The sequence below is a fragment of the Rutidosis leptorrhynchoides genome, chromosome 2 (assembly GCF_046630445.1).
Source record: "Rutidosis leptorrhynchoides isolate AG116_Rl617_1_P2 chromosome 2, CSIRO_AGI_Rlap_v1, whole genome shotgun sequence".
Lineage (NCBI taxonomy): Eukaryota > Viridiplantae > Streptophyta > Magnoliopsida > Asterales > Asteraceae > Rutidosis > Rutidosis leptorrhynchoides.
In genome coordinates, this window is record NC_092334.1 from 34,546,753 (window position 1) to 34,564,357 (window position 17,605).

Below are 17,605 nucleotides of genomic sequence, written 5' to 3' on the forward strand. Positions count from 1 at the left end.
CTCACTCGATGATTCGAACAAACGGAAGCCGTTTTTAGTATAAGCGGTTGTCGAGACCAAGATAAAGTCAAATATTCCACCCACACCTTTTCCGGTATCGCCCTCACGTGGTGGAACACCTATGTACAATCGGTGGGTACCGATGAAGCTCACGCCCTCTCTTGGGCCGACTTGAGGGAAAAGATGATTATCGAATATTTCCCTCGTGAAGAAACCCGAAGGCTCGAACAAGAGCTAAGAACTTTAAAGGCAATCAGAAATGATCTCAAGGCTTATAATCAACGATTTTACGAACTAGCCTTGATGTGCCCAAATCTTGTGAACCCCGAAGCTTTAAGGGTTGAACTTTACATGGATGGTCTTCCAAAGAGTATCAAACACGGAGTAATGTCATCCAAACCCACTAATCATCAAGAAGCTTTGAACATGGCCCGCAAATTGATAGAAACGGTGGACGAAATTGTAGTACCGGCACCTAAAGTCGAGGATAAGTCGGGTAACAACAAAAGAAAGTGGGAAGCCCCCCAAACAAGCAACAACAACTTTGCTAAGAAGCCTTACACCTCCGACGGCAAGAAGGGTTATGCCGGGAACCTACCTCTTTGCAACAAATGCAACAAACATCACTTTGGTGAATGTGGCAAGTTAATTTGTCACCGGTGCCAAGGAGTTGGTCATAAGGCCAATGAGTGTAAAAGTGTTGCCCCCATCGCTCGAAAGGGGCCCAATGCACCAAAAACGGGCACTTGTTATGAATGTGGCCAAACGGGCCATTATAGAAATGCATGCCCGAAGAGGAAAGATAACCCCAATACGCGCGGCCGAGCTTTCAACATCAACACCGAGGAAGCCCGAGATGATAATGAATTAGTCACTGGTACGTTTCTTCTCAACAACACTTATGTTACTTGTTTATTCGATTCGGGTGCCGATAAATGCTTTGTATCCAAGACTTTTATTCATTCTTTTAGCACTCCACCACTCCCACTAGATACCACTTATACCATTGAAGTGGTAAACGGGAAACTATTGAGTGCCGACACATATTACCGGGGGTGCACATTAAACATTTTGGGTAATGAATTTGAAATTGACTTGATACCCATGGAACTAGGAAGCTTCGATGTAATAATCGGTATGAATTGGCTAGCCAAAACGAAATCTCACATCCTTTGTGATCTTAACGCAATCCGAATTCCTATCGAGAATGGTGAACCTTTGATCATTTATGGCAATAAGAGTTGCACCGGACTCAACCTCGTTTCGTGCCTTAAAGTTAGAAAACTACTCCGTAAGGGTTGTTTTGCGATCCTTGCTCACGTTAAGAAAGTCGAGTCCGATGAGAAGCACATCGATGATGTGCCAATTGTTAGTGACTATTCCGATGTATTTCCCGACGAATTGCCGGGTCTTCCACCTCATCGACCGGTAGAATTCCAAATCGATCTTATTCCGGGAGCCGCACCTGTAGCTCGTGCACCATATAGACTTGCTCCATCCGAAATGCGAGAATTGCAAAGTCAAATCCAAGAACTACTTGACCGTGGTTTTATCCAACCTAGCCATTCACCATGGGGCGCTCCGATTTTGTTTGTTAAAAAGAAAGACGGATCCCTACGAATGTGCATTGATTATCGTGAACTAAACAAATTGACGGTTAAGAACCGATATCCTCTTCCTCGCATCGATGACCTCTTTGATCAACTACAAGGGTCTTGTGTATATTCAAAAATCAATCTCCGCTCGGGTTATCATCAATTAAGGGTTAAGGGGGAAGATGTCTCCAAAACCGCTTTCCGAACTCGTTATGGTAGTTATGAATTTCTTGTAATGCCATTTGGTCTCACTAACGCACCGGCGGTGTTCATGGATCTTATGAACCGCGTGTGCAAACCGTATCTTGATAAATTCGTTATTGTGTTCATCGATGACATCTTGGTCTATTCTAAAAGCGAAGAAGAACACGAACAACATCTCCGACTTGTGCTTGAACTTTTAAGACAAGAACGGATCTATGCCAAATTCTCCAAGTGTGAATTTTGGTTGAAGGAAGTTCAGTTTCTTGGTCATGTTGTAAGTGATCAAGGTATTAAAGTCGACCCATCAAAAATCGAAGCCATTAGTAAATGGGAGACTCCTACTACTCCTACTCACATTCGTCAATTTTTGGGTCTCGCCGGATACTATCGTAGATTCATCAAGGATTTCTCTTTGGTTGCTCGTCCTCTAACCGCGTTAACTCACAAGGGAAAGAAATTCATTTGGGCAACCGAACAAGAATCCGCATTTCAAATCTTGAAAACGAAGCTAACCACCGCTCCTATCTTGTCACTTCCCGAAGGCAACGATGATTTTGTTGTGTATTGCGACGCCTCGAAACATGGTTTTGGGTGTGTGTGGATGCAATGAACGAAAGTCATTGTTACGCTTCTCGACAAATCAAAATTCATGAACGAAACTATACGACACATGATCTCGAACTCGGAGCCGTTGTCTTCGCACTTAAAATGTGGAGACACTATCTTTATGGAACTAAAAGTACCATCTTCACCGATCACAAAAGCCTTCAACACATCTTCGATCAAAAACAACTAAACATGAGACAACGACGGTGGATTGAAACTTTAAATGATTATGATTGTGAGCTTCGTTACCATCCCGGAAAGGCAAATGTAGTAGCCGATGCCTTAAGTCGAAAAGAAAGAGCGGTGCCTCTTCGTGTCCGAGCTTTAAACATCACCATCCACACCAATCTTAATAACCAAATTCGAGTAGCCCAAGACGAGGTTCTCAAGGATGAAAACATCTCTTTCGAACACTTGAACGTCCTCACCTCTCGATTCGAAGTTAAAGAAACCGGACTCCGACATTTCGCCAGGAGGATTTGGGTGCCTAGTTATGGGGACCTACAAAGCCTTATTTTAGATGAAGCACATAAGTCACGATACTCGATTCACCTCGGTGCCAATAAGATGTACCACGACCTTAAAGAACAATATTGGTGGCCGAACATCAAAAGGGACGTAGCTACTTATGTTTCCAAGTGTTTGACATGTTCCAAAGTCAAAGCCGAACACCAAAGACCGTCTGGACTACTTCAACAACCCGAGATCCCGCAATGGAAGTGGGAAAGGATAACGATGGATTTTATCACCAAGCTACCAAAAATGACGGGCGGTTATGATACCATTTGGGTTATTGTTGACCGTCTCACCAAATTCGCACACTTCCTTGCCATGAAAAAAACGGACAAAATGGAGAAACTTGCACAACTTTACATTAAGGAGATCGTAGCCCGACACGGTGTACCTTTATCGATTATCTCCGACCGAGATGGCCGTTTCGTTTCTAGATTTTGACGTACTTTACAAGAAGTGTTGGGAACGCGTTTAGACATGAGCACCGCATATCATCCTCAAACCGATGGACAAAGCGAACGTACAATTCAAACCTTAGAGGACATGTTACGAGCTTGCGTGGTTCATTTCGGAAAAGCTTGGGACAAGCACTTACCTCTCGCCGAGTTCTCTTACAACAATAGTTATCACGCTAGTATTAAAGCCGCACCTTTTGAAGCGCTATATGGCCGAAAATGTCGTTCACCTCTTTGTTGGGCCGAGGTAGGCGACGTGCAAATCACCGGACCCGAACTCATTCACGAAACCACCGAGAAAATCGTTCAAATCCGAGATAGGCTTAGGACGGCCCGAAGTCGTCAAAAGAGCTATACCGACAAACGATGCAACGATCTTGAATTTCAAGTCGGTGACCGAGTAATGTTAAAAGTCGCGCCTTGGAAAGATGTAATCCATTTTGGGAAACGCGGGAAGCTGAATCCAAGGTATATTGGTCCTTTCGAAATCTTGGAGCGTATTGGAACCGTTGCTTATCGTTTAGATCTTCCACCTCAATTGAGCTCCGTTCATCCTACCTTCCATGTATCTAACTTAAAAAAGTGTCTTGCCAAACCCGATATCGTCATCCCTCTCGAGGAACTTACTATTGATGACAAACTTCATTTTGTGGAGGAACCGGTTGAAATTGTGGACACCTCCGTCAAGACATTGAAACAAAGCCGAATTCCGATTGTTAAAGTCCGTTGGAACGCCAAAAGGGGACCCGAGTTTACTTGGGAAAGGCAAGATCAAATGCAAAAGAAATACCCTCACTTATTCCCGATTCCGGAAACGCAAGATTTCGAGGAAGAAACAACGACTACTACGCCTACTTAAATTTCGGGACGAAATTTCTTTTAAGGAGTATGTAATGTAACATTCCGCCTTTTTCCATTTACTTTTCCGTTATACTATTTTAAACTCCGTTATATGTTTATAACATCTCCCGTTAATACGCATTTTAAATTATCTCGTTTAGGAAATTCACGCACCCGAATGAAAGTTGAGGGACTAGACTTGACAAGGGATCAAACCCTTGACTAGGTCAAAGGGTCAAACTCCTTTCATCCATTCACTTTCATCCTCATCTTTTACTACTTCCAAATCCTCTCAACATTCAATCCTTAATTCATCATCTAAATCCGATTTTGGAGGCTAACATCAAAACAAATTACATATTTGGAATCCTCTCTTCATTCTCTACATTTTGATACTAATTTCATCTCGATTGGGTAACTTTCTAAAAACTATAAATTTCATAATCATAGTGTTCTTGACTTAAAAGTGTGTTAATTAGTGTCTATGGCTCATTGTGATGTCGTATATGTAATTTGTATGCTCGATCTTGTGATTTGACATAACTAGCATGAACTTGAAAAAGTGTTTGTTAAATCTTTGATTTTGGATGATGAAATGTGTTTAGATGTTAATGTTTGTATGTTCAAAGTGTTAGTTACTTCATTAGCTTCGTTTTGGTGTGTTGATTGACATGAAAACCTTACATTAACATGATTATTGGTTTTGAGATTTTGGTTAGGGTTTGATAGGCTTAATATGAACTTTCGATGCATCAAATGCTATGAAATGTTGTTGATAAGTGTTTGGTTGCAATGTGTGTTTGATTACCTTCAAAACGGCATATCATATGTGTGAATTGGTTTCCAGAAACTTAAAATGCATTTGATGAACTTGAAACATTGATTCTGAACGTTTAACGATCATTCGACGAGGTTTTTGTTGTCTTAAATGATGAACTTGATTTAGGAAATGTATATAGTCGTGTTCCTTGTCAAAAGAGCTTTCCGATGATATAAGATACATGTCTTGATTGTTTGCGGATCATAAACTAGGATTGATTGAAGTTTGGTTCGTGCACTTGTGTTTTCTGCAAACAGGGTCTGAGTACCAATTGGGACGCCGTCCAAAACTTAATTCTGGACTCCTTCCAAAACTTAATTCTGGACGCCGTCCAGATACACTATCAGATTCTGTTTTGCTTGGTCGTTTCACGAAAAATGTTTGCTATGCTACGCACCTTCGATTGACATGAAACTTGACCAACATGCTCATACATGATTATAAACTTAGAAAAATTGTCGGGTACCCGACCCGACCCCGTTGACTTTGACTTTGACCAAGTTTGACTTTTAGTCAAACTTAACCAAACGTTTATGCAATCGTTTTAACATGCCTTTATACTTGATTCTTGTATGAAACTTGACAACGTGATTCACATGCTATACTATTCGAGTCGTATTGAGCCATAGGACTAATTGAACATCTTTGACCAATCGTGACTATCGTTATTGATACAACCTATTTGTTTAGGTTAAGACTAGCATTGTTCTTTGCACACGTTACATGTCGAAGTACTTATTTGCCCTTGCGCTCAAGGTGAGATCATAGTCCCACTTTTACTCTTTTGCACTTACATTTGGGATGAGAAAACATAAACGTTTCTTTTTACTAAGTGAACACAAGTACAGGAAAACAAACATTCTACATACGAGTTTGAACAAAAATCCTCAATTCGATTATCATTAGTTACACTTGCCGGGTGTAAGCGAGAACTTATGTTATATGGCCATATAGGTTTGACAAACCCTCATTCAAACGGTTCGCTACCGTTTACGAATGAAATATATTTTCGAGAAACAGTGTATGTTCTAACACTATTGTGATGGGGTTCTATGGAAGGAATGTTAAGCATTGATAATTGGGTGCTCGTGAAATAAACTTTTGGAATGTATTACTATTAATTCATTGTTGCAAATCTTGTGGTTCACTTGTACTTACTTATTCAAACCTATGATTTCACCAACGTTTTCGTTGACAGATTTCTATGTTTTTCTCAGGTCCTTGAACATTTGTGTGATACATGCTTCCGCTCATTACTTTTGATACTTGCTTGGATGTCGAGTAAACATGCATACGTGGAGCGTCTTTTGGCTACTTTCATTTGTGTCGCATATGTTTAAATTGTACTTTAAACTTTGTTATGTAACTAGTTGTCAAACTACCTTGTAAACCTTGAAACATCTTTACTTTTGAAATGAATGCGACATACTTTTGGTCAAACGTTGTTTTAAAGACTTATGACCACGTAACGGGACCTAAGTAGACGGCGCCGTCAATGACGATTTTGTCGGGTCGCTACAAATCTCAAAAAAGGTAGGCAATAATTCAACGATCCAATAGTCAACCCGATATTCAAATCAAACACCACGAGGTACCACTTAAGGGCAATCACCGGCAGAAAACGTGTGAACCAATCACGACAACCACAACAACACCCGAGCTAAATCCGATGAAACTATAAACTGATTAGTATGAATCACACTCAATCTAACCAAGTGGTGGAACCATAAAATGTAGAGAAGTAAGCGGATAGATAACTACGATCGTAAAACTAAAACCAAAATCCACGACTTGATACTCGAAACCACGACTATCAACCGAAACCCGTTTGAAATGGCCACAAAACAACTACCCTAAACTACTACCATTAACCGCCAACAAACATCACCTAAGCCCTCGAAAACCACCGTAAAACACCAACAATTACAGTGGGAGTAAAGGCATTCATCACCAATCATCATTCTGTTTGGTTTCAGTGTGTTCTGAATCGACAGTCCAACATATCGATAGATCTGATAAGCATCTTGGAACCACGATCTGTTAACAACGACCCACCATTATACCTCGAAAAAATGTTTGCAACGACGGTGAACGACCCACCAGAATACCTCGAAAACCCGATTACCTGAAAACCCGATCAGAACCACGACATCTGGATCTACACCACAACCATTGGATCTAAACCACGACCCGATGAGAACCCGAATTTGGACCTGTTGATCGGAACACCTGAAACTCCGATTAGAAGCCGATCGGTAACAACAACCAACCAACGCGACCTTAACAGTTGATCTAAACACGATCTGAAAATCAGCAACGAAAACGAAACACTCGAATGTAAAATCGAAACCTAGAACGAAAAAACAGAGAAAAAAAAAGAAGAAGAAAATACAAAGGACAAATGTGAGGGAGAGGGTCCTCCGGACCGCCGGAGGAAACCGACGGCCGGAGGAGATGAAACAGGGAGGCGGCGACTATGTTAAGCTAGGGTTTATTTTCTTCTGGAGAGAGAAAAGCCTTATTTTAAAAAATAAGTCTCCACATAACTTTCTTCCATTTACAAAAATCAAAACTAAAACATTTCTTACCTCTATTATTATTATAAGTAAGGATATAATAGTTAATTAGGTGTGTATGAATCACATTGAGTGTGTGAGTATCATTCCTTTAAAAATTATCACATTTGGTATATATATATATATATATATATATATATATATATATATATATATATATATATATATATATATATATATATATATATATATATATATATATATTACACGGTTCATCCCTATTCTTTGTCCAAAATTACACATGTGCCTAACGAACATTAGTCAAGCTTCATTACGTGACCCATGTGCGAGAGCATTTTCATCCATTCAATTTTAGCATTCTCTTTCCTTCATCCCATCTCTATCCTTCATCTCATCTATCCTTCAACCCTACTACATCCACATAACTTTCTTCCATTCACAAAAATCAAAACTAAAACATTTCTTAGAAAATTAAAAACTAACACATTTCTTCATTTTAATTTAATATTCCATACAAACATATTTGACAAACATTTATGATAAATCAAAACTCAGATCCTTATCAAAGCTTCATCAACAAAATTGAAACCTAGATGCTTCGTTTCAAACAACAAAACCCAAAACACATTCAAAAAATAAAAACCCGGCATATCATGACTAGGACCGGAGTTTAGGGACTTATACCGAAGCTAGGGACCGTTGCCGGTGGGTCGTTGCTAGAGTTAGGGACCGTTGTTGACAGTTGACACCCATATCTCTCGTTGAGAATACCGTGACCAATAAGAGCTACTCGGATAAGATTCGCTTGAATAGCATTATGTGTTGCCAGTAGTGGAAACAAATTTTTTTTCCACAATGGGCAAAAGATATTTAAAAGCGTAAAAAAAATTTTTAGCAAAATATGGATGCTTTTGGGTAAAATATGGATGTTTTGAGTTAAATATGGAGGTTTTTGGGCAAAATACTGAAACATTTAGGCAAAATATAGAGGCTTTAGGAGCAAAATAGGAAGACTTGGACAAAAAAAGTCCACTAGGAACAAAATAAAAAAAATTCAAACTTTTTACTCTAAAAATTTCGAATCTACTGGGGGCGGGTGCCCCCTCTAGTCCTTACTATCTACTTCCGCCCCTGTGTGCCGCTAGATGCAGACCTTCCATAATAGTTATGTAAAGTAATGAAGATAGGATCTCCTTGACGAGAGCCATATTTAATGAAGAATTGACGAGGGACTTCCGTTTACAAACGGAAGAACGGGCATAATCTAAGCATGCTTGAATCCATGATCTCTATCTCATACCAAAGCCAAGTCGAGAAAGAGCAAAATCTAGATAATTATAGTTCACCGAATCAAAGACTTTCTCAAAATCAACTTTGCAGATGAGAAGTTTTTTGTGCTTCTTTTTGTAGCAGTCGATAACTTCACTAAGTATTGGAGGCTCATACAAAATTTGACGTCGCTGAATAAAATTCACTGCTTACAACACTATTAATGACTTTAGATAATCAGTTCGCAAGAACTATGGTAATGATATTATATGGGGCTCCAATAAGAGAGATGGGTTGATATCCTTAATGTGGATCCCATCCGATGTCTTTCGAATCAAGGTGATAAAACGAAGAGTTTGAACCACACTACATGATACTCGATTGTGAGCAATCTGAAATGAATTTAATACAACTTTTAACAGGTCCAAGGTTTTTTAATGAAGAAGTATTGAACCACCACATGAATCTATCTTCAACAGGTTAAGATACTGGTAACCTGTAAAAAAAAAAAAAAAAAAAAAACACGTGAATCTATTTTTAACTCGCAGAAACCAGTGGAGCAAACTTTATTAATAAGCAACAATTACAACTCGAAACAATGAATTGTCCACAAAACATGTGACGAAAATCATTGAAGTTACCAACGAGCTTCTAGCTCAGTGGTACCCGATGCCTTTGATCCCTGGGCCCACAGTGGGGGAAGCTTTGACACAAATCATTGAAGTTTATAACTCAACTCGACAAATACACCATCAATTAAGCAATGAACACCCTAATTTTGATGTGGAAACGAAAGACAGAAAACAGAGAAATTGTAAAACTGAAAACGAAATGAGTTGCACAAATTAATAAATAAATGTGTTTTATACTCCAGATATTTTTCCGACTTTCATTTTAGCTCCGGGAGAATTGTTAATGACAGAACCACCACAACCTTTCATTTGAGAACCTGAAGTTATAACAGAATGAACAGAAATATAACAACTTTATAACTGCACATTAACAAACTCAACAAACCTTATCAATACATAATTACCAAGTCCAAAACCAAATGTTCCATGGATCCTTTGAACCTTCTTAACAGTCTCCCCTCCAAACCAAACCAAACATTCAAAAAAATTTGAGAAAAATATGTATATGTATATGTATGTTGATTATATGACAATCCTTCAGTCAATATAGGAGCTACATTCACATTAGAATGAACATTAACGATCTCAATAACCTTCTTAATAAGTTTCTCTCTCACAAAATACAGGTCAAACTATAAGTGTTTAGTTATGCAATCAAAAATAGCCAATTTATTATCACAATATAACCCGAATGGAACAAGTCCAGTTATTCACAAGTCTGCCATTATCCTAATTACTTAGATTATCTCACAAGTAACAAGAATTATTGCATGTACTTTTACACTTACCCCACTCAAAATCAACATATGCACTTAAAGACAAATTAGATTACTTAGAGAACATAACTCCTTCACCGGGAGCAAGTTTTAAGAATCTTAAAAGTCTTAAAGCAATTTTTAAATGAGACTCCAAAAAATCATGCATCAGCTAAACTAAACATTGTACAACTTATAAAATATGAAATATCCAATATGGTCAAGGTAAGCTAGATAAGTCTTCTAAAAAGTTATAGATATTCAATTATGTTAGTTAAAAAAGCAGTAGCATATAAGTTTTATAAGAATAAATAGTGTTTTTGACTCCAAAAGAGTGTTATCAGGATTGGAGCCTAACAAACCAAAATCAGAAAGTAATTTTAAACAATAGTTTCTTTGAGACAAGCACAAACTTTTACTACTTTAAAATTACTACTTTAAACAAATTCAGTACCTAAAAAATATTTCAACTTGCCTAAGATCTTTTATAAGAAACTTTGTACTAATAAATTTTTTAACATTATTAATCTCATCAAAATTATTTTTATTAATGCTTATGTCATCAACATAAATCAACAACACAACTAATAAACCTGATATCAGATTTAACAAACATAGAGTAATCATTCAATATCTGCACAAAACCATATTCATTGGAGCTCCAATGAGCTTTTCATTCCATTTACTTAGAGCCTGTTTCGGGTCTGACAAAGACTTCACAAGTTTACATACCTTAATCTCCCCTATTTAGATAAACCCTCTTGTAAATCTGTGTAAACATCCTCTTCTAACTCACCATATAAGAAGGGTATAATTTATATTTATATTTATATTTATATTTATATTTATATTTATATTATATACCTATATCTAAAAACTAAAGGGGAAATGAATAGTACTATTCTTTTTTTAATTTTCACAAACTTAACCCCCTAACTTTCATTAAAATACATATCGAACCCCCACTTTTTAAGTATATTTTTCCCCAAATTTCACAAGCTTAACCCACTACCTTTTATTAAAATACAAATCGAACCCCTACTTTACTAATTTTTTTTTCTTCCTAATATTCAATTTTCACAAACTTAACCCCCTAACTTTTATTAAAATACAAATCGAACCCCCACTTTATACGTAAAATTTTTTTCAAATTTCACAAACTTAACCCACTAACTTTTATTAAAATACAAATCGAACCCCCACTTTACTAACTTTTTTTAAAAAATAAAACCCGAACGCTAAAAGAAGCAACTTTCACAAAAGGAACAACCCTTCAATGTTATGTCGAAAAAAATTCTTTTTTTCAAAATAGATCAAGACTTTTTTTTTTTAACTCGCATTCAAAACGGAGCCCCCGGCGCGAAGCGAGGGCTCCACAACTAGTACTATCTAACAGACAAAAACTGTGAATAGTAACTAGGATCACTTTCGTCCTTTCACCTTTTTTTGTTTTTTTTTTTTTGTTTTTGTGTTTTCACCTTTTTTCCCTTTTTTCAAAAAAACTCCCAAACTTTGTTCTAAAATTAAAAGCGGCCCCCCAAACAGAGGAGTAAAGTGTCAAATAATCATTTTCATAAAAAATCTTAACTAAACTCCACCCAAATATTCAACGGGTCATATCTTCTCGCTCGCAACGAGTTAAATTTTCCCGACATCATCGTTAAACTCGAAATAATTTTAGGAACACAATGTCACTAACTATACGCAAAACGGACGCTTTTTAAAAAACGCTAAATATTTGAGGTACTTTTCATACACGTTGATTTTGCGTTAAATTTTTTTAAAGTCGACAACTTCATAGCGAAACGCGCAGATGCACATATATTGTTAATATAAAATAACATTTAAATCTTTCACGGATTATACCTTTTTCAACGACATCATCGTTAGCCACGAAATAATTTTACAAACTAAACGCAATAAAATACATTGAAAACCGAACCCCCGGCGCGTAGCGAGGGTTCGTAAACTAGTTATCATCTAATTGGTAAAGACTCCGATCATTTTGAACAAGACTAATTTTAACATCTAATCGCTGCCATCTTAGCCACAGGAGAAAATGTTTTATCAACATTAACCTCTTCTCTTTGGTTATAAGTTATAACCATTAACAATCTAGCTTTAGCCTTGAACCTTTCTATTTTACAAGTAGATTTATATTTGATCTTATAAAGCCACTTGTAATTTAATGTTTTCTACCATTTTTTTTTTTTGTAAGCGAGGAAACACTCCTATGAACGAGCACATTGACTGCCCCATAGAAGGTAAAATCTCGGGTAATCAAGCCCCTCGAGCGCGAGACCTAGTACCGGGTGAATTGCGCACTATGCGCACCCCTGGCCACACTCTCTTTTTGAATAATCTGGCATAGCCAGGAATTGAACTCGGGTGGTGTGCTTCATTAGTCAACTCGGTGGCCACTCAGGCAAGCCTGTGTGGTTTAAAACCATTTAGTTGATATGTAATCATCCAATTTCTATTCATGTTGAGAGCTTTCATCTCAAGATTTTGGTTTAGTTGCTAAATTTATCCTGAAACAGTACCACAGTACCCCTCTTTGGTACCATAAACCCGCCTGACTTTAAAGTTAATGAACATTGTTTTATACGTTAACAAAGATTAATTTTGAACAAATAATAATATGATATTTATAGTTCGACATTTAAAAAAAAAAAAAAAAAAAAAAAAGATGAATGTATTTTATCATGATTGATAATGATAATTATCTAATATTTGAAAATTTAAAATAAATGTTAAAATAAAATAGTGCTGATAAAAGAAAACACGTACACATACATACAATATAACATTCCAAATTTAACAATGCAGAAGTAGAATATGCAATGGCAGACTAAGCATCAAGTCAATGGAGAGGGGTGCCTGTGCATACCATGACCATGAGCCATAATCATATCAGCTCAAGTATAAAGCTCCATTACAATAAGCCCATAAGATTTGAAAATAAGCTTATATCCAAACACCCCTTAACCCGTCTGATTTCAATGTCACCAGTAATCACCACAAGAACAGACCCCATTACTGAAACGATGAAACCGATTAGCATCTCTCAGCACAATTTCTCTTTCAAACACTTTAGATATATGTTTTATCGCATTATGACAATCCCCACAAACTCTAAGGTTTTTTATAACTCGAATTGTCGTAGATGAAGGCGTGTTCATTAATCCAAAAGCTATTGCTAATTTCTCACTGTGATAAAACAAAGATCGCTCCTTTTCTTCTTCATCAACATCAAGTAACACGAAATCTGTATCAGGGACATATCCGTCATCTTTAATTAATTTTATCAAATCTTCAACCTTTTCGTATATCTTTTCAGTTTGTGGATGAGATCTATCATCCACAAGAAAAACATGAGATTTATTTATTATATTAATCCAACTAAATCCAGGGTCCTTTTTAACATTCTTGTTCATCATTGTTTTCCTAGCTTCAGATACTTTACTCCATTGATTCGAAGCCGCATAAATATTCGATAAAAGCACATAAGCTGAAGAATCAAACGGCTCTATTTCAAGAAGCTTTTTTGCAACACGTTTTCCCGTTTCCATGTCCCCTTGAACCCGACAAGCACCAAGTAAAGCTCTACACACTGAAGCCGAAGCTTCAAATGGCATACTCGTAATTACTTTTTCGGCTTCGTGAACCCGACCAGCCCGACCGAGACCATCAACAAGACACGCGTAATGGTCGATTTCGGGTTCTATGCCATAATCTTTAGTCATTGAATCAAAATATGCATAGGCTTCTGATATCAAACCAGCATGACTACAAGCTGATAACACACCGATAAACGTGACTCGATCGGGTGACATATTACCGACACGTTTCAGATCATTAAAAAGTTCAAGAGCTTGTTTTCCATGTCCATATTGAGCTAAACCGACCAACATAGCGTTCCAAAGTACAATATTTTGAACACGTGTTCTTTTAAACAACTTATATGATTCATCTATGTTACCACATTTAGCGTAAAAGTCTATAAGTGAAGTGCTAACATAAGTATCCAAAGCACAATCGGATTTAATAGCATTCGCATGTATTTGTCTTCCTTGTTCTAATGAAGTTGAGTAAGAACACGCTTTGATTAACGTAGCAAACGTGTACTCATCGGGAAAAACACCCGATTGCCTCATTTTATGGTAAATTAACAGCGCGCGGTTTTCGTCTCCGTTTTCAACGCATCCCGAGATCATAGAAGTCCATGCCACGTCATCAGGAGACACAATTGTTTCAAAAGCTTTATGAGCATCAACCATATCTCCACATTTAATATACAAATCAAGAATGCTACTACTTAAATACAAATCTTGATCAACTCCGAGTTTAATTACGTATCCATGAACTTGTTTACCAAGTTTTAAACTTACTAAGAACCCGCAAGCTTTAGCCATGGTTGCTAACGTGATCTCGTCTGGTTTTTCACCATTTTTGAGCATCAAAGTAAAAATCTCCCATGCTCTATAACTTTTCCCATTATTTATATATCCAAACATCATCGCGTTCCATGATCCCAAATCGAATTCTTCTTTATTAAGAGAAATAAACTCTGCTTGTTCCATTTTTCCATTTCTAGAGTAAATATCAACAAGCGTTGTCGAAACATACGGGTCGTTATCAAGTCCACTCTTAATTGCATGAACATGTATCTGATCAGTTAAATCTAACCCTTGAGATAATGAAGAACAAGCTCTTAATGCACTTACCAACGTAAAATGATCAGGCTTTATCCCGTCACGTATCATCTTTTTGTACAAATCAACAGATTCTTCCATTAATCCGCTTTGTACATAACTGTTTATCATCGAGTTCCATGAAACAACATCAGTTTCCTCCATTTCAAAGAACACTTTTGTTGCTGATTTTAAGCAACCCATCTTCGAATACATGTTAATTAGACTATTGGAAACATTAAGATTGGTGTCAAACCCTGATTTTAAAGTCAAACCGTGAATCTGTTCTCCTAATCTCAAATTACCAAGTGACACCACTGTAGCAATAGACACAACAAGCGTCACAACATCATATTTTACATTTGACCTGTTTATGTCCATAAAACACTTGATAGCAGACCAATAGTCACCCGACTGATAATACTGAGAAATGATTTTATTCAAAGGTATTACATTTGAAAATCCATTATCAGTTAACCATAACTTAATACCATACGCTTGTACTTGCTCCTTATACTTTGTACACGTATCATCAGTTTCATTGAACCCGTAAAGAACACATTGAACGCTGCCAACATCGGGACGTACAACCTCACTTCGATGAAACTCTGATAAAAAATGGAACGCTTCAAATTGAAGTCCCATTTTTGCGTACGCTTTCAGCATCACATTCCATAGCACCACATCCCGATCATAATCTGCCATCTCGTCAAACATTAACCTCGCCTCTTTTATCTTCCCAAACTTAATATAAATATTAACAAGAGCTCCAGAAACAAGCAACTCCAATTCTAACCCGATTTTTGTAGCATACGCATGAACACATTCTGAAGCCCCAACATAACCAGACGTCAAACACATCTTCAAGACCGGTGCAAAAGTCATCTTAGTCAAATTAATATCCGATAATCTAAGTAACAGCTTAAAAAGATGAAAACCCTCTTCTACATTATGTGGATTAGAATCACAGGAGGAAGCATAAGCTGCCAAAATCGAGTTCCAGGTAACAAGGTCTCGTTCAGGCATTACATCAAACAGTTGGCGTGCGAAACATAAATGACCACATTTTGAGTACATGTTGATTAAATTGTTGGCTAGAAATCGGTCTGATGCAGTGTGTCCGTGAGTTATTGTGAGAGCATGAATCGATTTGCCAAACAGTAAGTTGCTTTGAGTAATGGCAGTGCGGATTAAGGGAAACCATGGTGACTGCGACGATGATGACGTGGCGATTGTGGTATAGGGATTTTGGGTATTTTGGAGAGTAAAGTTAGAGAGATTTGTTCGGAGTATGGTAACGCAATAATGTCGAAGGAACGAAGGTCGTCGGAATTTACAATGCCGTTGCATTTGTGTGTTTTCCCTCCAAATTATAGTAAACACATTCTGTCAACTGGTAGTTTTTGTTAGTTATTGTTTGGAGTACTCCGTTTTATTCCTTTCTTTACGACATACAGCATAAACTATAAGTAAGTTTTCAGGTTCGCCTACAATGATTCTGGAATGATTCTGGGCTGCGCGCATAGTGGGTAGTCGTCCTGGAATTAGTCAGTTAAAAAATGTTGAATACCCAGGTTACCAAAAAAAAACTACAAGTAACATTTGCTTTTCGTTTCTTTTTGTCAGGGGCTGAAAGATAATGATAATGATGTTAATGATTCAAAAGTTTGCATAAATTTGATTCGGAATAAATAATAATTTGTTTGATAATCATTTTCAATAAATAAAATAATGATGTAAAATTAAATTATTAACTCAGTGGTTGAGGCCCTGAGTTCTTTGCAAGATCCCAGGTTTGAATCTTGTCTAGAACGAATATTTTATGGTGGTCAGGGGAGGGTCGGAAGCAATCAGGAAGTAATCATGCTGGGTTGAGTACACGAAGTCAAATTACCCGCCTTTTCAGGTAGCTCAAACATATAAGACCTTCTACCTTTTACCTTTTTACCTTAATATAATTTAAAAAATGTATTATATAAAAATCTACGTGTTTAATGGTTAATAGTTTATTTCAACTTTAAATGGTTCAACATTGAATCATTCACCATCATATGTCATTCAGAGGTAAACAACAAACTCGTTTAATACTGAATGGTCCAGCATTTAGCGCTGAACCATTCAATTAAGAGGTAATCAAACACCACCTTTGTATTTTGTTGGTATAGTTGGTAGAACATGAACAAAAAGAGAGATATAAATGCACTACAACAAATTGAGACCATAAATTAGCTGCAATAGAAGAACGGCCACACGGTAATTCAGTTAAAAATTAAAATGCATAGATCTAGTCCATTTTCTCGGGTAAAAGAATGGGAAAAACCTTATTCTTTTACTTACACAACCTAACTAGGCATATGTTATGTCAGCGTATCACGATTCTGGTCCTTAATATAACCATCATTTCTTTTAGCCAATGTAAACAATAGTTTTTAATATAAGCCCCACATTTGTATTCAGTTGCCCATCACAGTTTGAGAACAAAATAGAAAGTTTTTTATATAAACCCCACATTTGTATTCGGTTACCCTTCACAGTTTGAGAACAAAATAGAAACGGTTACCCTTCACAGTTTGAGAACAAAATAGAAACGGTTACCCTTCACAGTTTGAGAACAAAATAGAAACGGACCGGGGCGTAATCGGTAAGGATCTAAGGATCATTACACTTCTCAGTTCCTGTTTATCT

The 17,605-nt window shown here is 37.1% G+C and overlaps 1 protein-coding gene across 1 annotated transcript; it reads right to left on the reverse strand.

Annotated features, from left to right (window-relative positions):
- Positions 1-13,003: 13,003 nt before the first annotated feature.
- On the reverse strand, positions 13,004-16,274 carry LOC139890708 (pentatricopeptide repeat-containing protein At4g33170). The gene has a single exon (XM_071873618.1). The coding sequence runs from the start codon at positions 16,268-16,270 to the stop codon at positions 13,232-13,234; it is 3,039 nt and encodes a 1,012-aa protein (XP_071729719.1). The 5' UTR covers positions 16,271-16,274; the 3' UTR covers positions 13,004-13,231.
- Between the last annotated feature and the right edge of the window lie 1,331 nt (positions 16,275-17,605).

Excerpts from the sequence above, each read along its gene's own strand:
- LOC139890708 (XM_071873618.1), bottom strand. The coding sequence starts at position 16,270 with ATGCAACGGCATTGTAAATTCCGACGACCTTCGTTCCTTCGACATTAT.